Source organism: Physella acuta, unplaced genomic scaffold, assembly GCF_028476545.2.
Source record: "Physella acuta isolate Inbredline_101_S28 unplaced genomic scaffold, ASM2847654v3 ptg000212l, whole genome shotgun sequence".
Classification (NCBI taxonomy): domain Eukaryota; kingdom Metazoa; phylum Mollusca; class Gastropoda; family Physidae; genus Physella; species Physella acuta.
The window spans coordinates 37,501-61,231 of record NW_026731731.1 but is presented as its reverse complement, the minus strand read 5'-3'; the positions used below and the strand labels follow the sequence as shown (position 1 = coordinate 61,231).

General features: G+C 36.3%; 1 protein-coding gene across 1 annotated transcript in view; it reads right to left on the bottom strand.

Annotated features, from left to right (window-relative positions):
* Positions 1–23,731, bottom strand: part of LOC131937517 (uncharacterized) — a 31,033-nt gene that overhangs the window by 4,830 nt on the left and 2,472 nt on the right. Inside the window, exons 2-8 of the mRNA XM_059295012.1 lie at positions 15,037–15,163; positions 14,345–14,617; positions 7,287–7,340; positions 6,697–6,917; positions 5,845–6,238; positions 4,738–4,829; positions 776–902 (exon numbers count right to left, since the gene is read on the bottom strand). Of these exons, the coding sequence (XP_059150995.1) occupies positions 776–902; positions 4,738–4,829; positions 5,845–6,238; positions 6,697–6,917; positions 7,287–7,340; positions 14,345–14,617; positions 15,037–15,163 (1,288 nt within the window). The remainder of the gene's footprint in view (positions 1–775; positions 903–4,737; positions 4,830–5,844; positions 6,239–6,696; positions 6,918–7,286; positions 7,341–14,344; positions 14,618–15,036; positions 15,164–23,731) is intronic.

The following is a 23,731-nucleotide window of genomic DNA, read 5'->3' as shown; positions in this document are numbered from 1 at the left end:
AAACACAAAGAAAACACTAACGCGAACATAAACGCCCGGGGCGGAATCACCTGTTTTAGCTTAATGAACGACTATAGTACCCCAACTTATTCATAGTCTTTTGCACTCACTTAAACGAACGCGCCTGTTTCAATTTGATGAACAATTTTAATACTCCAAGCTTATCCGTAAAATACCTACAACATTTGCACTTGATCAATCCCCGCTAATTATGTAATTATTTTTTTTCCCAACACCAAAACAAAGTAATTAAAAAGTAAATTATTTTCACGGAATGCAATGGGTTTATAAAGGGAAGTAATTGTGTTTTTCCTAATTTATCAAAGGGAAGTAAGTGCTATAGGACTAAATAAAGACATAATTAGAATTTTTGTAAAAGATGATATTTTTTTTAAAACTTGTGTTTAATGAACATGCCGACAATTATTACTGTAATTTGAAAAATGAAAATTATTTCCCAACACTTTCAATAGTAATTTTTTAGCTCATAAATTTAGACAAATGCGCACGATAATTTTCTAACACTTAAATTCGTACAATTCCAACGATATACAAATGCATTACATACAGAACTGAGCTTTATATATTAGATATATATATATATATATATATATATATATATATATATATATATATATATATATATATATATATATATATATATATATATATATATATATACGTTAAAATTATGTGTAAGTAATATAGTATGAATGTATGTTAAGATTAAAATACAGGTACATTTACTTTTAATCATAAAAAACAAATCACTTGCCTTAAAGTCGTTGCTATGGTTACTGTAGCGACTAATGTGGAGATATAAGGCGCAGAGCGTAACACAGCAGGCTAAAACAATAACCAGGCCTTTACATCGTACTGCACGCATCTCTTTATTCTTCAGGCTGTAAAGTGTAAACAACACGGAATAGTCAGACAGTACAGTAGGGATGGGGCCTGCTGTCGGAAATCTTTTGTCGCTTGCCTAACTAGAGAGTAGGGTTGGAGTAAGCAGTCGGAAAACAGGTGGCTCTTGCCTACCCAGCGAGATGGGATAGGGTCAGCTGTTGGTAGGCAAATAGATACCTCTAGCCTACCTAGCGAGTAGGGGCTGATAGATTTTAAACCTTGGGGCCTCCACAAAATGTTTTTTTTTTCAAAAAGAAGCCGTTACCATGACAACCATGCTTTAAGAAGAGTCCCTGATACACGCAAATATCTCCCCTTAAGTACCCTAACTAAGATACACACAAAGAAATTGTTAGGCCTAATTAATAAAAGTTTTTGTTTCGGTTTTTTTTTCCAGAGCTTACATAATCGAACTTCTAATACTCAGCCAAGTTTTATGTTACAAAATATGGTCATAGAAAATAGAGGTACGTGAAACTTTATAAAGAAATCAGTCAGGTAGAAGTGATCTTGTTAAGGAAATGGTGTTATGAACTGTAATGTAAACACGAAATCACTCAAAATAGAATCGCGAAAATAAGATCTTATTCGTATGTTTAAAATTTCTTCCACTAAATTAACGAAATGGCGTTTAGGTTATTTTAGACACAGGAAATATTGTAAACTAGTATATCTGCTTATCGGAGGTCACTCTAAAATTGGAATAAAGCTATGTATTAGATTTTATACTTACATATGAAATTTCGTCTACATAACTGAATCAGTACTAGAGCTATAGTGTTCACAGTGAAATGTAGTAAAATACGACTTCCGGTTACCAGAAATTGTTCATACTTTGATAGATACATGCGCATTATATTTTTACTTAAATGTGAAATTTTTTCATCTATATTTAAATGTTTCTTAAGTTAATGGCTTTTGTGAATCCAAAGGAGAGTAAATACTACTTCCGGGACCATTAAACTGACAAATTCCTTGTTACTTACTTTCTTTCTCCTGGAGAGCAACAACCTCATATGATACAATAAACAGATACAAAAATAAAACATCGGAACAGTATCATGTAAGAGTATATAACTTTTTACACCTTAAAACCAAACAATGAAAAAATAAAAGAAACAGTAACATACACCATACACTATGTCTAGTACAAAAATAAAAAAAGCTACCAGTACGTATTAAAAGTAAAACAATATGCATAGAATTGCAAATGGTATATTTAAACTTAACTTGAAATTAGCATATAACTAAATTTCAATCTAAATTTAATCCGAAATGTGACATGCATTACCTGAGTGTAAGACGTTAGCCACTACTACCCCCACCTGCTCATTATTCCCCAGATCAATTACCTCCTCTCATTACCACCATCTTTAATAACCTATCGTTTATTTCCTCATATCCATTTTTCAAATCCCTAACCCTCTTGCTAATCATAAACCGTATGCTTATCCTTAATCTTCACTATATCCGTATTCTTTATGATATCCTATCATTACAGCGACTGTCATACTGCAAATATATCGCTATAGCACTGTATCATAGTCTTACATTAAACACAACTTCAGCTCATACAATATAAACATGTCAAGCACGTACCATTAGAATAGAACCGTCCGGTTGATAGAATATCCACGAAAATATGAAAGTAAACAAACTACAGCGGTACACAACTTCAGTGGCGTAGCCAGGATCGTCTCAAGGGGGGGGGGGGGTTCCAATTTTTACCCGGGGACAAACTTTCGATTTGCACACACCCCCCCCCCCTCAAACTTTCGATTTGCACCCCCCTCATACTTTTTATATATATACCGAGGGGTCTATGGGGGGGGGGGGGTTTATGACCCCCCTAACCCCCCCACCTGCCTACGCCACTGCACAACTTACATTTACAAATCACTGTGCTAGATTGAAGCTTGGAGTTTATCATGTATCTGTATTCACCATGTATTCGCGCAGATTAATGCCACAACGACAGTCACACAAAACGCAGCAGATTTGTATTCTAACTTAGAAACTACCTATTAGTGATACATACTTCTTATTAATAAGAAAAAATATTCAGTTTAAAATTTTAGGAGATAAACGATACGATATTATTACTATTTTGAAGAAAATATGTTCTGGATTTAGAATAAGCAATATAGGCTAAGTAGTTAGATTTATTTAATTAAATAATTCATCGGCGTGCTGTGAAATTAGGACCTAGCGTGTGTAATGTGAGATTCAGATACAGCAACATGTGTTTGCTTTGTGTTAGGAAGATAATCAGCGCTTCTAATCATGGAATTAGTTATGTGAAATAAATAAAATTGCGCTTCTAATCCTAGTATTACTCATGTGAAATAAGTAAATGTAATTAAACATAGTGTGTATCAGTTATCATATACACAAACAGACATCAGTGGCGGAACTAGAAAAAAAGGGACACCCCGCAAAAACAATTTTAGGGCCCCCCCCCCATATATATATATATATATATATATATATATATATATATATATATATATATATATATATATATATATATATACAAACACAAAATACGAAGAGAGCATAGGATACTCGTTGCTGGCCTGTTCGGGTTTTGAAAAAAAAGTCTTGTTTTTTTTTCAATTAAAACAAATTACTACATCATGTCATGTGTGTAAGTGCATTAGTGTTTTGAGAAAAACTGTTTTATTTTATTTGCTATGGGTTCTCTTAACGTCTACTTGGCCAAAAGAATATAAAGCATTAAATCTTTGTAGAAGTTATGGTGTCTCGTGTTATGATTATTTTTATGTTTTTTTGTATTTATATTATTAATTTTAAATAAATTTCCTTTTTATACTAGGTCATTCTTTAATAAGTACTTTATGAAAAAATATTTAGTAAGAGAATTTGCTTTTAAATTTATTTAGTATAAATCTATTAAAAGGAGCTTATGAGCACCCCAATTTGACTATTTAAAAAAGGGAAATAAGTCATGGAAGTGGTTTGAACGTTTGCTTATCTTTGTTAAGTTTAATTGTAGAAAAGAGAGGACTTGGCTTTCACAGTGGTTTAAAAACAAAGGGAAAAAGAATATACATGAGCGTGGGGATGGTGTCTATAGAATAAATATAATCTAACCGCAGCTATGGTAATCGTTTTACAAAACAAACATTAAGTCAAAAATTGCAAGAAAATTTGATTTTTTAACTATAATAAAAAATTATCAGTGTCGGCCGTGGGGTCTGGCGGCACTGTAGTTTCGCCCCTGACAGACATACACACATACACACACGAGCTGAAAGAAAAAACTTCTCACACGTAGATCTACACGAATGCAGACATAAATGCAATATGGTTTGTATCATATTTATTATTATAATTATTATTATAATTATTATAATTATTATTATTATTATTATTATTATTATTATTATTATTATTATTATTATTATTATTATTTTTTTTTTTTTATTATTATTATTATTATTATTATTATTATTATTATTATTATTATTATTATTATTATTATTTAATCGTGCACTAAAAAGGAGAGATCAAATTATTTTCTTTAAATACACAATAATTCACTATTAACTTAATAACTATTAAGAAAAGCGTAAAATGTGATGTCAGATTGCATTGTCATCGGATCTTGACCCAAGAACCGAATCTCAGACAAATTGGTCGGTTAGAAGTGTTCAAAGTTTAGCTCGCCCGTTGCGATCTATGACTATGACAGACAGAAAGACGTGACAAAGAAGCAAGTTAAATAAAAGCTGTTAAAACAAGATTCGCTTTATCACTTTAAATTTCTGTTTTGATACTCTCGTTATTTTGTGCAAAAGACTGAACTACCAAACAGGGCTGATAAGAAAAAGTTGTTTTGGCTTCAACATTTCAGTCTGAGTAAACTGCTGCGATGTCTGTTCAACAACTCCAAATGTCCTCTGTTCACATAAGAACATAAATACTGCATTAAACGACGGTGTCAATATTGTGTCGTAATTACCTCCCCCTGAATTTGTACACATAGAGGAGTATGTGCCCCTACTCTAATCGCATAAAATGACGTAAAAATGTGCGTGTACACAGATCATCTGTATCACTGGCTGTCCGGAAGTTTAAAAGTTAGATTTTTATATTTTATCTTCATGGGGGAAAAGTAAAAATGTCACGCCCCACGAAAAAATTCAAAATATAAAATTTTGGGAGCCGGACGTTTTGCCGAAAGAAACTTGCCTGTTTGCCCTTTGCCCGGAGGACGTTTTTTTCCGAAAAAATACTCGCCGAATGCGGCCAACGCCCAAATGGACACTTGCCCGATTGGAACAAATGTCCGAATCGACACTTCCCCGAATGCGAAAAGTGCCCGAAAGCCACTGTAATAATTCAGTCACATTAAATACATTAAAGATCTCAATATTTTGTAATCAACCATTGAGCCCAATTCACCCCAATATTTTCAAATGTTGAAAAGACCTCGCTATTTCGTTAAATTATAAACATTCTAAATGTTATGTTCCCTAAATACAAATCAATTAACATTACAATTTCAGAATAATAAATGATGGAAGAATTATTTTTACTGGCGATGGAGCAAGCCTCGAAGATATTTATTTAGAACAGAAGTTAGCTTTTTAGAAATGTTTGTCCAGCCGATAATCTTGGTCATTTAGAAAAGTTGGTCCAGATATATGGCCGATGATCTTGGTCATTTAGAAAAGTTGGTCCAGATATATGGCCGATGATCTTGGTCATTTAGAAAAGTTGGTCCAGATATATGGCCGATGCTCTTGGTCATTTAGAAAAGTTGGTCCAGATATATGGCCGATGATCTTGGTCATTTAGAACAATAAATATTACCAGATGGCTTCGATTTATGTTCTATAAATGCAGAGATCTCTTTGAATCGTGCTCTAATATTAATATAAACTATAAATAGTTTTAGATGGCATTGATTACTGTTTTGTTCAATGATGAGTTTAGAAAAAAACTGTTTTTTAAGAAAAAGACGTCTCCGGAACAAGAGGAGACGTGCACAATTTTGTTGCCCGATTTGGACATGACATAGCCATGCCTGTCCATGAATCTTATGACGATGTTTATTTCTTCCGGCGTCTTGTTCAGGCATTCCATCTGTACGACCTTGACATTGACCTTTGAGAAGAAGTGGTCAGCACACTTAAGGGCCTCGTGTTCCGTGTTCTCAATGTCCAGCTTCATGTACACGCTCGTGTTGGACACGAGAGGAATGAGGTCATCCAGGCAGATTGTGTTGACCAGTACCACGCCTCGTGTGTTGTCCAGTGGTTCAAACACATTGGATGTGTTCAGTCTGCTGCCACCCATGTTCTTCCTGGAAGGTAGGAGATCAAATCAATTAGCCCTGGGACTATAGTGTAGCTGGTTGCTTAAATGTATCAGCCCTGGGACTATAGTGTAGCTGGTTGCTTAAATGTATCAGCACTGGGACTATAGTGTAGCTGGTTGCTTAAATGTATCAGCCCTGGGACTATAGTGTAGCTGGTTGCTTAAATGTATCAGCCCTGGGACTATGGTGTAGCTGGTTGCTTAAATGTATCAGTCCTGGGACTATAGTGTAGCTGGTTGCCTAAATGTATTAGCCCTGGGACTATAGTGTAGCTGGTTGCCTAAATGTATTAGCCCTGGGACTATAGTGTAGCTGGTTGCCTAAATGTATTAGCCCTGGGACTATAGTGTAGCTGGTTGCCTAAAGTAAACATTATGGCTATAAACCAAAGTCGACTTACGCCATAAATTTGACCGTATTGCAATAAACCAAAGTTGACTTACGCCATAAAGTTGACCTGTAGAGTACGATGGTCACTATACAAGGCGTTGTTTACTATAGTGACCAGCTGACTGAGTCCACTCAGCATCAGGGACGTCTGCAGCATGTGGACATTTTCTAGAACCATCTCAACGGCCAGGACACGATAACCCAGGGCCGCTGCCCACAGTGTGTACTCGCCAAGGTTAGCGCCAAGGTCAACCAGCATTAGGTCAGGGTCATTCTAAAATTAGAAAAAATATCGTAGTTAGTAATAAAAATCGCGATCATGGTTTTGAATTTGAATTTGAATGTGAAATTTTTAAAAAGACTGATGATACTAACATCCTTATTAGAAGGCAATCTTAAGAAATTAAATAGGTATACGTGTCCGGATAATGCAAGCTGTTTAGTACATGCAACAGAAAGAATGCTGGACAAGCTGAAACTCTTAAACTCGATACTTTTCACCTTTCCCAAAAATACAAAATCTGGCGTATTTCTGGACGGTGGGGATGAGTGGGGAGGGGGTTTGAGTGTAGATGATGACTCAAGATTCCAGAAGTGGGGGTGGGGGTGAAAAATTGTATAAGGGAGTGTATAAAATGGTTACCTTTAATGCTTTATCCAGCTCTAACACCAAGTCCTCCTCCCAAAGTTTACCTTTCTGAAAAAAAAGATGTTACGTTTAGTAAGGCGAATTGAGATAGGTCTCTGCTTCTTTAGACTATTGACGCGACTACGTTAGCAAAAGATGAAAAGATTTATTATTCAAGAAATACTTGTTACGCAGGCGACAAATTATACTATTCCTTCTTATTGCAGTTTAGGTTAGCCTGTCGTCCCTCCTGCGAATTGATCGATGACCACAAATTTGAAGGCATCTGAGTCTTGGGCTAGTAGCTCCAACTGTCCCAAGGTGTATCCTGTCTTTTTGGTTTTTTCCTGCAGGTCACTTCTCCATGTCTTCCTTGGTCGGCCTCTTTTTCTTTTGCATTGTGGATTCCAGGAGAGGGCCTGTCTTGTTATTCCCGAGAGTGTGGAAAATCCATCTCCATTTTCTCTGAAGGATATCTTCCCCAGCTGCCAGATGGTTTGTCCCTTTCAAAACTACCTGATTTGTGATGGTGTCGGGCCAGCAAGGATATTTCTGGTGCGTATGCTCTCTCTCTCTCTCTACGGAAACCGGCTCAGAAGTTTGACTTCCATTAGCCAGGCAGGCCTCAGTGTAGCAAACTCCGACACATGGTGGTAGCCGCAAGTCGTTTTGTCGGTTAGATCGCTGCACGTCGGTCGCTTCTCCGTCGGTTCTCGCCGGGCTTTCCTACCCCACCCACCATCCGCAGGACGTCGTCCTACCGCCTAGTACCCTGCTTGATCGTGGGGGGCGTTCGGCCAGATAAAAAACCTCTAGCTGCTGTTGGCTACCAATAGCCATTCCGCACCCACTAGGGGGGTCATGAGCTTGGTCCGACTAGTGGCACTCTTCCGAAGCCACGTGAAGGCCGCAGCTTAAAGTCAAAATATCTGGTTAGGGTCGAGAGCAGACCCCGTTTGGTTCCCGGCAGTCTTGCACCTCACCTCCCCCACGCTATAATGTAGGGGACTTGGGAGTCCGACATACCAGGCTCGTCGGAAGGTGCGTATGCTATATGTGCTATATAAACGTTAAGTAATTTTAAAACTTTGACTATAATTTATATCAACATTTTGGTTCCGGCGTGATTGCTTTGCATTCAACCCACACTTGGCCTTTTTACTTTCTCGTATATACGTAGTATAGAGAAAGTATTGTAATCGTGCAAAAAAAAAATCGAGATTTTTACAAATCTCGACGTTTTACACCTCACTGATACGGAAAAACATAATTTTGCAATCTTGTCCGTATGTCTGTGTGTGTGTGTGTCTGTGTGTGTGTCTGTGTGTCTGTGTGTCCGTGTGTAAACACGATAACTTGAGTACCGTTACAGCTAGGTTGATGAAATTTCATATATAAGTATTATATCAAAATCGTAGATCCATATCAACTTTTGAGCGATTTCCGACAACCGGAAGTGGTACTTTTTCTACTTTGAATTTTTCAAAAGCCTATAACTTGAGTACTATTTCAGATAGATAAATGAAATTTCACATGTAAGTAAAAGATCTAATTCTCTACCTTCTATTAAATTTTGAGTAATTTCCGTTGACCGGAAGTAGTAATTTACGCTACTTCCGATTTCTCAAAAAACTAATGTAAATTTATTAAGTACTAATACTATTGCGCACTATTATACACACCTTTATTAGGCTTTCGCATGGTGCGCAATTGTTTTTTACTGAGATTCTATTCTATTTTTAAAAGTTTCAGTATTTAAAATGGATTAAAAATCATAACTATATCCCCAGTTACCATCCCCTGTTGTTTTATATAAGAATATTCGAGAAAGTTTAGGGGAGATCACTATCGGTTTATTCATTCTAACTATTGAAACAAATCTACTGTCTAGCGATATTTCTGAAAGAAGTGGCGATGACAATGGTGAAGACGACCCAAGTTTTGCCAGTGAGTAAAACGTTTTAACAGTGTGATATTATACTTGTTTTATAACTACGATACTACTTTGTATACACAAAGTCCTTATTTAATAATTATGATCTATAAAGAAAAGCGGGTGTCACTACCTAAATATTAGCTTTTCTTTATAGTTATATAAATAGTGAAGTATTATAATTTATTCAAAGAAATTCATTTATTTTCTAATTTTTTGTGTATCATAACATAAAAGCTTAATATTAAAAAGTTATTTTAAAGAATTTTCTGATTACTTAAGCTATTTAAAATAGAATAGAATTTCGTTGAAAAAGAATTGCGCACCAAGTGAACGGCAAACAATATGTATTATACAGCTGAATATTAATAGTACTTTATTTATAATTTCATATGCGTTTTGGAGAAATTGGAAATAGCGTTAATGACTACTTCCGGTTAACGAAAATTACTCAAAATTTAACAGAAGGCAATTAATTAAATCTTCTTATATATGAGTTTCCTGTTATCTATATCAACAGTACTCAATTTAATTAGATTTTGAAAAACTAGAGTAGAAATAGTTTAACTTCCGGTTATTAGAATTAGCTGAAAAGATGAACCAGAACTAAAAATGGATTAAAATCATGTCTATATCCCGAGTTGCCATCCCCGGTAGAGTTATATAAGAAAATTCCAGAAAGTTTATCGGAGATCACTACCAGTTTTTTTTATTGTCTTTTTTGTTATATGAGAGAATCTGCACTATGAGTAGAGCTATAAAATCCGTATTTATGTGTAGAGAATAATGTTCTTTTTACTTTCTCGTATATACAAAGTATAGAGAAAGTCTTGTATTCGTGCAAAAACAAAATCGAATTTTTTGCAAATCTCGACGTTTTACACCTCCTGAGTCGAAAAAAACATAGTTTTGCAACTTTGTTCGTATGTGTGTGTATGTGTATATGTGTTTGTGTGTATCTGTGTGTGTGTGTCTGTAAACACGATAACTTGAGTACTGTTACAGCTAGGTTGATGAAATTTCACATATAAGTATTATATCAAAATCATAGATCCGCATCATCTTTTGAGCGATTTCCGATAACCGTAAGTTGAACTTTTTCTACTTTTACTTTTTCAAAAGCCTATAACTTGGGTACTATTTCAGATAGATAAATGAAATTTCACATAAAAGTAAAAGATCTAATTCTCTGCTTTCTATCAAATTTTGAGTAATTTCTGTTGACCGGAAGTAGTAATTGACGCTATTTCTGATTTCTCAAAAAACACATGTGAATTTATAAAGGACTGATAATATTTCGCACTACTATGCAGATTTTATTTAGCGTTCACTTGGTGTGCAATTATTTTTTCTACGAGATTCTATTCTATTTTTAAAAGTTTAAGTAATTAAGAATGGATTAAAAATATTGTCTATATCCCTAGTTGCCAACCCCCGTTGAGTTATATAAGATTATTCGAGACAGTTTAGGGGAGATCACTCCCGGTTTATTTACCAAGCTGTTAATCACAATTTTTTTTAAGGACGTTGATTAATTCATTGATAAACCAAACCTAAATTGGGTCCAGATGTATATCTAATTAATTAGATATAAAAACTCAATATATAATTAAGATTCTTTTTTAAACTATTTTATTCCTTAAATATTTGAGACAGATATCTAAATCTTTGCTTTTTAGCTTCACTTGTCATCTAATTCGATAATACAAGGAATGTATCTACAGCTACGGAAAAATTAGACTTAAGGCCATCCGTAGATTCTAGATCAAAATATAAATCTAGATCTTGATATCTAGATATCTCGATAATTTTTAATCTAGAACCATATTTTTCTCCTGTACGTTTTGCCATCTAGATATCTAGATCTAGAATCTATGCCAATAATGTGTTTCTATACTAAATTATTTCAGGCCTTAATTATTTTATATAAATCTTTGTTTGTTTAGCTATGGAATCGGCTAATTTCGGGATATAATTTAATTTAAAATAATAGGGCCCATCCGCGTAACTCAAGTTTCTTACGCTGAGTAAAGTACCCCACTAAATGTGTACCTAATCGGAAGTGCCCTGTTAGCTGAGTTGTTAGTGTTATAGATACCATGCGGGAGGTACGGGTTTGAGACACACCGCGTCAATGTAAAAATTGTATTTATTTTTTTCAATTTTTTTTACTTTCTCGTATATACGAAGTATAGAGAAAGTCTTGTAATCGTGCAAAAAAAAAAATGGAGATTTTTACAAATCTCGACGTTTTACACCTCACTGATACGGAAAAACATAATTTTGCAATCTTGTCCGTATGTCTGTGTGTCTGTGTGTCTGTCTGTCTGTCTGTCTGTCTGTCTGTCTGTCTGTCTGTCTGTCTGTCCGTGTGTAAACACGATAACTTGAGTACCGTTACAGCTAGGTTGATGAAATTTCATATATAAGTATTTTATCAAAATCGTAGATCAGTATCAACTTTTGAACGATTTCCGATAACCGAAAGTGGTACTTTTCCTACTTTGAATTTTTCAAAAGCCTATAACTTGAGTACTATTTCAGATAGATAAATGAAATTTCACATGTAAGTAAAAGATCTAATTCTCTACCTTCTGTTAAATTTTGAGTAATTTCCGTTTACTGGAAGTAGTACTTTACGCTACTTCCGATTTCTCAAAAAACTAATGTAAATTTTAAAAGTACTAATAATATTGCGCACTATTATGCGCTTTTTTATTTGGCGTTCACTTGGTGTGCAATTAATTTGTCTACGAGATTTTATTCTATTTTTAAAACTTTAAGTATTTAAAATGGATTAAAAATCATGTCTATAGCCCGAGTTCCCATCCCCTGTTATTTTATATAAGAATATTTGAGAAAGTTTAGGGGAGATCACTCCCGGTTTATTTAAAGATGTGAATGATAAAGTTGCCCTATCGGGACTAAGTGGGACACGGAGCAGGTGAAGTAGAGTTCACCTGTTTCTGTGTCTACAGCATATGAAGGGATAGTGTTGTCAGACCCATGCTCAGCCGAAATCGGTGTTTTAAAAAGACAATAACATGTTGCCTTAGGTCTAACGCCCTTTTTAATGTGGGGTCTGACTTTTTGTAACGATCTGTGACAGCGGGAAAAGAAGGTGAAAGATAAAAATCTTCAAACAAACTGGCCCGGCTATTTGCATCGTTCGAAATCACCACAATAAGTAGGAAATAACGTGTTTTGAATGTTAGGCCTAATTAACTGAATTGACAGGTTCTTTTTATGTATTTAATTAATGAGAATTAAACTTTAACCTAGGCGCCAGGTGGGGGCTTCAATGCTACGACTAGTTTTATCTCTAAGCATAGAAAAATAAGTGGTAAAGTCATAATTGATTGACAGTAACGGATTAATGGGCTGAACAGGAGGCCACCAATTTCTTTGTTAACGACGTTCGTTAAAATGCCCAATCAATATTTTGTTTGTTGCCTACAATCTAAATGAATGCTGTATGTCCAAATCAGAAACTTTTTGCCCTCTTTATTTATTTGTTTCTGATTGACCACGGTTATAAAACACAAGAGGCGTAGCGACCCTTCCCGGCGTCCGGGGACAAAATTTCGATTTGCACCCCCCCCCCTCAAATTTTAATTTTGCACCGCCCCCCCCCCCTCGAACTTTTGATTTGCAACCCCCCCCCCTTCAAACAAACTTTCAATTTGTTTTTCCAACACATTTTGGCGCCCCCCCCCCTAAGGTCGGCGCCCGGGGACATGTGCCCCCCCGCCCCCCCCCCCCCCCCCTCGCTACGCCTCTGGGCTACCCATCCTAATCAGATATGCAAGTGTTAAGTAGACTGATCACACATACAAACATATTACAAAGTGACATTTCTATTATAACCCTGCTCCTACCATTAGATCCAGACAAGCAGCACTATAACCCTAACACGTTTACAACAGTAGGCTTATGTAGAAAGACATGGAGAGACGTTTTCAAATTTTGCTATCTGAAGCAAATTTTTTTACAGTTATGATTTTTATTTGATACGTCTAAAACGCTAAATTTAAGACCTCGAAAGTCCCCAAAATTGAGGGGTTTTTTTCCGGATCCAAAATTTGAAAATTCATAAGAAATTAGTTTGAAGTTCTTCACTTAAATGTTTTAGTTGATACCCAAATATAGAAGTATATTAATAATTCATTGTTTATTGGGCTTAAAATGTAATAGTTAATGAATGTTGGAAGAGGTTAATTTTTCAAGATGGCCGTTATTGTCATAGTTACAAAAAAATGCCAATTTGCTTTTTTGCGGAAATGCATATTCAGATGTACCTTTAAAAAGCTGTAGAGAAAAAATGGTTTGCTCTCTAGTATTAAAAAAGTTTTTTATAACCGGAGCCTATCTCCTAAAGTCATGGAAGTTGTAATTGAAATGTTAATCACCTGTTCGTTTAGCTATTTAATCCCGATATTTTTAAATTCATTTTAAAACTCACCCGACCTAAATATGTTTGTGTATAAGTAAACGTCGCTAGACTCAGATTTTGTCAGTCAACGCGATCTATTGCTAATGTTTAAATATCCTGAAAATATTCATGATTGTTCCAAGAAGTTTGTTTAAAATATTCTTTGAATTTTTAAATTATCTTCTGTCGACAACAAAAAGGCTTTTCAAAAACACATGTTTTGTATGTTCTAATGGCAATGGTTATATAGATTTATTTCTTTCTTCGATCTCTGGTGGATGAGGACTCGTAAATTGTTCACATGTCTGTGCGGATGTTCAATCTTCAGTGGTATGGAAAATACAGAGATATACACGTGACACAAGAGCTAAGCATGTAATAAACCTCTAATACACACACGCATAATACAAAAACATTTCAGCCGGAGCCCTGCCCAAGCTTAATCCGCCCCTGGCTATGATTTCTATATTCTGATAAAATTCTTTTTGAGCTATGAAATTTTTATCCAAACTGAAATCTTGGTTCGTATCTCAGCCATCTACATTCACAGACACGTCTGTCTTTTGTATTGAGCATTAACATCTTCACTCAGAATATGTTCCAGGTAAAATGCAACTCTATACAAATACACCTAGCGCAGTTATTTATAAACAGCTCATTCATTCAAGGCCACTACCAAGGTCACACAATGACAAAAATACACCTTACTTTTAAATTTCCGGATACCCAAATATCGCTGTCATCTTTAAATAGACAAATTTTCACATTTTCTCTGGGTGACTTGGGGAGGGGCAGACAATCCTCCACAGGTAAAACAAAATCAGATGGGGGGACTGACGGCACAAGGTTGACACGCTGATGTCTCTCGCTTATCGTGTGCTCTATAATTTGAGAACCGCTCCTCTCAGGGTCTGGAATCTCCACAGTTACAGAACGTGTATTCACGATGGCATTGTTCTGATTTGTATCGATTTCCATCAGCTACGATTAAGCAAAGTACATCATGGTATTTATAAAGTAATCCTAACTGAATTTAAGTATTAGATACCAACATAACAGAAGCACATGCTTATAATATTTTAAGTTAAGTTCCCCTTTTAGATATAAGCGGAAGGGATGGTATTTTTAGCACTCCAGTCTTTACTTTCCTTAACGTGGGTCAGGTACCCATACGAGCTGAATGTACTCAGAGTCACCAATCGAGTGCTCTAACACCCGATTAATTTTGTTTAAGAAAAGCAGAAAGAATGTACCTTAAGATCAGAGTTCCTTTCAGCCCAAAGAACTGCTACCGCTTAATTCCCACCCCCCTCCCACTCCCCAAAAAAACCACTGGTTAAGATTAAATTACATAATTATAAATGGATACTTTCCGTTTAATTATAAAACAAATCACTTGCCTTAAAGTCGTTGCTATGGTTACTGTAGCGAGTAATGTGGAGATATATAGCGTAGAGTGAAACACAGCAGGCTAAAACAATAAGCGAACCCTTACATCGCACTGCACGCATCTTTTTGTTCTTTAGGCTGCAAAACGTAAACAACACTGGATAGTCAGACAAAACAGTAGAGATTGGGTCAGCTGTCGGAAATTTATTGTCGCTTGCCTACCTAGCGAGTAGGGGATGTTTCAGTTGTCGGAATATGGTGTCGGCTTCCTACTTAGCGGATCTCACCTGCACTGATTAATGCTAATACATTAAAATGGAATGACAGCGGATAAAATGTGAACCATCTTTTTTTTGTAAATTTGCTATCGTTAATATTTACAAAAAGTTGTCGATCTAGTAGCTAGCTAGCACCGAATATTACCTATCAATACCTTTATATACCTGACTATGTTGGGGATAGAGCCAGATGTTGATGGTTCTACATGAAGATGGTTCATTATGATCCTGCATTCGCGTGTCTTTAGACCTTGTTAGGTAATTAAATTACGGCTGGTTGAGTTTCCATTTTGCTGCAGTAGTACCTTTGCGTTACACGTAAACATATGCGTTGGATGTGAAATGCTATAAAACATTGAACTCCCGTGCTTTGATTGACCTGTTTATATGAAACTGCACTTAGCGCAATGCATTGGGTGTGGCTACTAGAATCGTATCATAGTATCAGATGTATTCGTTTCTTATGTGCGGTTTATCATTACTTCTTTGTATAGGGAAAACAGTGGAAGTATTGTCAACGTGCAAAAATTTGGAATCGATATTTCCACAAATATCGACGATTTATACCTTTTTTGACGGAAAAAACCTGCAGCAGCACTCGCGCACCAAAGAAAGCATCAAATACGCGAGTAATCGTGTGAAAAAAATTGGTACTTTATATAACAGTCTTCAATAAAAAAAATTAAAATTGCATGAAACACTTTTAATAACAATCTTTTATTACAAGCTTTTATTTAACTCACTTCCTCTGTCCGTCGTCAGTCGTCAGTCTGTCGTCAGTCTGTCTGTCTAGATCGGAACGTCCGAGCAAAATTGCAGGCACTTTTAACGGACAGAAACAGTTCGTAATTAGTACGTGAGTAAAGGCATGAAGACAATGCAACATGACATTAAATTTGACTTAATTAGTAGTCTGATTAATTTTTTATGAATTAATTAAAATTGTGTCCAAATTTGTAGGCTGTCTCATCAAACTATTCCGCGCTATTAGACACGCGTCATCATGTTCAATAGGGCGTCATCACGTTCAATAGGTGCGCAATGGTTTTTAGTCATGTAACTCTATTATGAACAAGAACATGTAAAGTACTAAAAACATTTAATAAAAAAAGTTTTAATAATAAGCTTTTATGTAATAATGCACTAAAAAGTAGATAATAAATAATACACTACTATTTAAATAACTGAAAGAAAAGCGTGGGTCTCATCTTAAATATTAGTTAAGGTATCCAATAGATATTAAGTGACCCACGTTTTTAGCGCAATTTCCATTCTGGAGAATTGCGTTTATTAACCCGTCATTTCTGGATGGATGGATGGATGGATGGATGAATGTATGAATGTGTGTCCGCAGCTTTAAGTCGTATCTCCTCCTCAACGAAGGAATATCGACGACTAGTTACAAAAACAATTATGTTAAGCAAGTTACGAGGATGAACATAGGCCATAAAAATTCCGGGTTTCTTTCATGTATTTCCCGGAAAAGCCAAAAAACCTCGAAAAAATGCAGTTTTTGGCCCATATCTCGGCAACCAGACCACTTAGCGACTTAAAACATGTACCAATCGATTCCTGCTATAATTTAGAACAATATTGCCGAAGAAAGTTTTCAAAAATATCCTTTTGTTTGGTCACAAAAATATTTTTGAATTAATTAAAATTTGGACCGAATTAGTAGGCATTTTATGCAACCACACCACACGCGTCATCACGTTCAATAGCTGCGCCATCACGTTCAATGGCTGCGACATCACGTTCGGTGGCTAGGCGCGCAATGTTTTTTAGTCATGTTACTCTATTGTAAAAAAAAACATGTAAAATACTGAAAAAAAATGAATAAAAAACGTTTCAATAACTAACCAATGGTTTTACTAACCCTGCTCTTGATTTACGCTACGACAGAGCTATTTTTAGATAACATAAGGAAATTGCGCTAAAATTGTCACTAGACTTTTTTTTTTAATTACTTGTTTGTCTTTTAAAAGCACTTATTTCGGCTAAGCATGGGTCTGACCACACTATCCCTTTCATATGATGACGTCACAGGTGAATTCTACACCTACCCAACTCTACTTCACCTGCCTAGTGTCCCACCTAGTCTCAGACAACATGTTTTTATCGTTAAAAAAAAATTTCGGGCAAGCATGGCTCTGACCCCACTATCCCTTCATATGCTGAGGACACGGAAACAGGTGAACTCTACTTCACCTGCCTTGTGTCATTCCCGTCTTTAAAAAAATGTAAACAAAATTATTTTCGTCGTGATGGGTCTCGATTCCGTACCCCCCACATTATAACACTATCATCTTAGCTATGTGGGCACTTACAAATTAATGCAAACTTAGGCCTATAATTAACTGAAAAGTTAGAAACTTCAGTTACGCTATAATGCTATATTATTTCAAATTAAACTATATCCCAAAGTAGCCAATTCCATTGCTAAACAAACAAAAATGTATATAAAATAATTAAAGCCTGATATAGTTTAGTATAGAAAATCATTATCGGCATATATCTAGATAGAGCTAGATCTAGGTCTTAAGTCTTAAGTCTAGTTTTTCCGTAACTCTAGGTCTAGATAGATATATCCCTTGTATTCTGGAATTAGATTATCCTTGAAGCTAAAAAGCAAAGATTCATATCACTCAAAGATTTATATCAAATATTTAAGGACTAACAGTTTTATAAAGAAACTCAATAATTTATTGTGATTTTATAATGGTTTTTATTTGTAACTAAATAATTTTCGTTCGACCTAGATTCTAGATTTTAGATCTATGATTGACTTTTTCTTTGTGCGACAGCTGATCTCTAGGTCTAGAGAAATTTATTGTATATTCAATCTAGAAGAACTGTTGAAAATTAATAATAGTGTTGGAAACTAATTAAAATATCAAACGGACATAACGTTAAAGCTATAGCCGACAGAAAATTAGCTTTATAATGCGTTAAACTTTTGAATAGGCACCAAAATCTTCGATAGAAGCCGCCACTATTTTTATAAAAAGTAAATAAATCATGTGATGTCAAACAAGTGAAGTCATTGTTCTGAACTTTTAAAATTAAAGTGGTCTATCTACCAATGAATATATCAATACATTAATTAACGTCTTTAAATAAATTTGTGATTAACAGTTTGGTAAAAAAGAACATTGTTCTCTAAATACGTATTTTACAGCTCTACACATAGTGCAGATTCTCTCATGTAACCAAACAGACAAACAAACACAAAAAAATAATAATAATAATAACAAATAAATATTCAAACATGTAAACAAACTTGAGTTTTAGTAGTATACTAGAATACCCGTCATCCGTTGGATAACTGTGGGTTTCGGGGGTCATCCATCAAAAAACATCACGTCTGTCACTCAGAGGCATAGCGACCCTTCCCGGCGCCCGGGGACAAAGTTTTCGATTTGAACCCCCCCCCCCCTCAAACTTTTGATGTGCACCCCCCCCCCCCCCACTCAAACTTTCGATTTGAACCCCCCTCAACCTATCAATTTATTTTTCCAAACCATTTTGGCGCCCCAACATATGTCCCCCCCCCTTCCCCCCTCCACCTCCCCACCCCCCGCCTCCCCTTCCCCCCCCCCGCCTCCCCTCCCCACCCCCCGCCTCCCCTCCCCTACCGCCCCCCCCCCCCTCCTCGGTACGCTACTGCAGTGTCACTTATCGTCACAAAAAACAGACCCCACATTCAAATATATGTTTTTTATCTTTTAAAAACACCGAAAACACCGATTTCGGACTATCCCTTCATAAACTGACGTCACAGGTGACCTACTCAACTCTACTTCACCTGCCCAGTGTCCTGCCAAGTCTCAGACAACATGTTTTTATCGTTTAAAAAACAATTCCAGCCGAGCATGTATCTGACCACACTATCCTTTCATATGCTTAGGACAAAGAAACAGATGAACTCTACTTCACCTGCCCTGTATCTTGCCAAGTTCAGATAGGCAACGTTATCATTCACATCTAAAAAAAAAATTGAAAAAAAAAAATTTCATTGACATATTGGTCTAGAATCCGTGCCTCCTGCATGAGAGCTGACTACGCTACCATTTTAGCTATTTACTCGTGACGTCACAAGTGAATTTTTATACTATACTATGTGTCTCCTTATGCAACTTGATTTACGCGTATAGATTCTAGATCTAGATCTAAAAATAAGTCTAGTAGTACTAACTTTCAAATTAAATTTTATCTTAAATAAGCCAAACAAAGATTTATATAAAATAATTAAGGCCTGAAATAGATTCTAGATGTAGAATTTACATTGAATCTAGTGACCTACATCTAGGCTAGATCTAGATCTAGATCTAGGCTAGATTCATAAATTTCCTTCGATAGCTGATCTTTAGATCTAGAGAAATTTATTGTAAAACTAAATGAAAAAGACAGTTGAAAATTGATATAAGTGTTGGAACGTAATAAATACAGCAAACGGACGTATTGTTAAAGTTAAAGCCGACAGAAAATTAGCTTTAGAACGCGTTAAACATTGGAATGGGAACACAATCTTCTTCGATAGGCCGCCATTATCGATGTAAAAAAATAAACACATCATGTGACGTCACTGTTTCCGTCGAGTCTAGTGGCTTTTCAAATCTTTTTTAAAAAAATGGGTTAATCTGCATATGAATAAATCAATTAATTAATTAACGTCTTTAAATAAATTTGTGATCAACAGTCTGTCTGCATTAAAAAATTATTCTCTACCTGCATACCATTTTACAGCTTTCCAGATAGAGTCGAACATATCACAATTTTCGATCAGGCAAACAAATAAATATTCAAACATGTAAACAAACTTGACTTTTAGTAGTATATAGATAGATAAATGCACTATAAAGTTGGTAAAATACATGAAAGACTAAATCGAAGTTGAAGGTATCTGAAAACTTAAAACAAAATCGCTGCATTAATAGTATGTCAAAATTGAGTTACAAGATTTGCCAAAAAACCACAAACAAACAAAAGAAACAAATAAATGATAAAAAAACCTACCATGCGAACAAAATAAAAGCTTGTTAAATGAACGCTGTTTTTTATAAGTGGCCGATCCTACTGTTGATTATCGCTGATCTAATGCTAGCTATTGTGATTATTAGATCGGATATTTTAAATTGTCAGACATGGTGTTACCAAAGTCAGTGGCTCATAAAGCGCTTTTTGTAAGACATGTTTAGTTGGATGTGGTCTTATCTTCAACATAGCCTTATGTGGGATGTGATTCTACGCTGGACGTGACCTTAAGTTGGGCGTGTTACTATGTCAGAAGTGATTCTATGTTGGACGTGGTCCAACGTTGAACGTGATCCTATGTTGGACGTGATCCTATGTTGGACGTGATCCTATATTGGACGTGGTCCTATTTAGGGCATTGACCTATGTTGGACGTGGTCCTATGTTGGACGTGATCCTATGTAGGACGTAGTTCTATGTTGGACGTGGTCCTATTTAGGACATTGACCTATGTTGGACGTGGTCCTATGTTGGACGTGATCCTATGTTGGACGTAGTTCTATGTTGGACGTGGTCCTATTTAGGACATTGACCTATGTTGGACGTGGTCCTATGTTGGACGTGATCCTATGTTGGACGTGGTCCTATGTTGGACGTGGTCCTATTTAGGACATTGACCTATGTCGGACGTGGTCTTATGTTAGAAGTGTTCCAATGCCCTTACTGTACTAGAGAAAGGTTACCTTGCGTCAGCAACGACCTTTGCTTATTGTTTTTTTTAAAGGTCCGTATCAGGAGCTCGTGTATGTTTACTGGTATTTTTTTCTCTACTTTCTCGTAAACAGAGAAGAGAGGAAGTATTGTAATCGTACAAAAAATCGAGATTTTAACACAGCACGATGTTTTAGAACTTCACCACTAAGTTTTGAAATCTTGAAATCTTGTCCGTCTGCTGTGTGTACACGATAGCTTCCGTACCACTTTATTTAGGTAGATGGTACTCATAAATATTATAGTATATAAGTGATAGTTTTCTGTCAATGTTTCAGCAATTTCCGGTAACCGGAGGTGGCACTTACTCTATTTCAGTTTCTTAAAAGTCGAAACCTCGAGTAGCATTTAGGTTCGGCGGACGAAGATTTACGTGCAAGTTATGGTATGTACAGGTCTATATCAGTTTTTTATTCTAGTTCCAATTCTAAAACGCCGATAACTTGATTACCTTTTCAGTACCTTGGGTAAAATGACATCTATAATAATAGTTTCGCTGTCTGTGTATCTATCTATCTATCTGTGTATGTATGTATCTGACAAGAACGCTCTAGATAAAAGACAAGCAATTTAAAAACTTGCACAGTGAAACGAAAACGAAATATGACGTCGTATTGAGCATAGAGTAGAAAATAATATCAAGCCGGAGAATGCACACAGTAATATTACGTCATTGATTCTCGAGTAAACATTGAATAAAAAGGAAATTTCGTTTAATCTAAGTGGTTTGCGTGAAGAGTTTCTTTCATACAATTCTTCGGGTAGGGGCGAAGCCCCACCCCCACGTAAGAACGTCTGATCCCCTCTCCCCAACTCAAAACAAATTTCTTCATCGATACTCTATAATAAAATTACCGCCTAATTAATGTGTCTAATCTAAAAAGTGGTTTTCTTGCAATTTCTTTAATGCAATTCTTCGGGTAGTGGCTAAGCGCGACACCAGTGTTTCTTTCAGACTTTTTCCTCCCCGGAGGGGGGAACTTTTTCTAATCTAAAAAGTGTTTAGTGTGCAGTTTTTTTTTATGCATCTCTTCCGGTAGGGGCTAAGCCCCGCCCAAATTCTTCCTTTAGTTTGTATGATCTACAAATGCGACCAGTGTTTCTTTCAGACTTTTTCCTCCCCGGAGAGGGGGTGGGGGTACATGAAATTTTCGGGGGCGGGGGTAGAATTTTCTGGGAGAGGGCGGACACTGGAAAAAGTATATAATTATATTTCGTTGAATGGGACGGTTGACATGTTTTGGAGTGTGTGTGGGGGGGGGGGGGTGGAGGGGGGCGAAGCCCCCTCCTCCCAAGTCGAGTTGCCTGAAAGAAACTCTAAATGCGACTTTTGTCATGAATGAGATTAGGTACATGGTTTAAGGATATGCCTATGACTATATTTTGTATAAATTAAAGTACCGAGAAAATAGACAGCACTATCAACCTAGCGCCCGTTGTATCCTTCCTCAACGGGCCATTTTTCTCGTATATCAATAGTTTTCTGTCAAATTTTGAGCAATTTTCGGAAACCGGAATTGGCGTTTTAATCTGTTTAGAGTTTGTTAATTGTACATAATATTCTCATGATGTTTTTACAGAGAACATTTGTCTCCATATATTTTCTTAAAAATGTCTATATTATAAACTTCTATATTTCGATTCCCCGATTACACTGAAAGCGCCATACCCACCCACAGAATATTCGAGAAAGATTAGGGGAGCTTATTCCCGCTTAATTTTCCTCTTAACTTAAGAACTTTTTCGAATATGCATAAATTCCACTGGAATATATGTTGTGCCGGACAAAGTCAAAATTAGAAACAATCTTTGGCTGGCACCATGGTCAGTTTTCAAAGACTAAAAACATCCAAAACGTGTTTATCAACATTTATAAGTAGTGCATATTTGTGAATCTAAATTTATTCTATTCATAGGGCCTACATTGGAAATTATTGTTACATTTTCTATATTTTAAAGCACAGTTGGTGACATACTCGAAAATTAATTTATTGGTAAAAATATTTAAACACGTAGAATTGTTCGACTTCTCTGTTAGATAGAACAACATCTAAAAATATGAAGTGCAATGTCTTATAAAAATTGAGAAATATTTTTACCTTTACCTATCGTTTAGTCAACACTTGACATTGTAATCGTTAAAGCGTTAACTTCTAAGGCACACGTTATGGTAGGCTATCGGTCTCAACGTGACACGCAATCTTTTGATGCGTTCTAAAGTCGCTGCTTTCTCGTCTAGTGCCCGCTGTGCTGACACTACGAGGGTTTCAAACATTTTGTAACAGCTAACTCATTCCTTCCCGCTCCCCGCACTTCAACCCTCTTCATCCCTCTCCTCCCTCTCCCTACATCCCACTCCCTCCCTTCAACTCCCTCTCTCCCTCTACCTCTCCTCCCTCTACCTCCCTCCTTCCATCTCCTTCCCTCTCCCTCCCTCTCCCTCCCTCTCGCTCTCACTCTCACTCTCCCTCCTTTCTCTCTTTCCTTCTTCTTTCCACTCCCTCCCTCTCTCTCCCTCTCCCTCACTCTTCCTCCCCTCTCTATCCCTTCCTCTCCTTCCCCTCTCCCTCCCTATGTTTCCATCTTCCCACTTCCTCCCCTCCATCTCTCTCCCTCCCTCTTTCTCTCCCTTTCCATCACTCTCCCTCACTCTCCCTCCCCCTTCCCTCTCTCCCACCCAAAA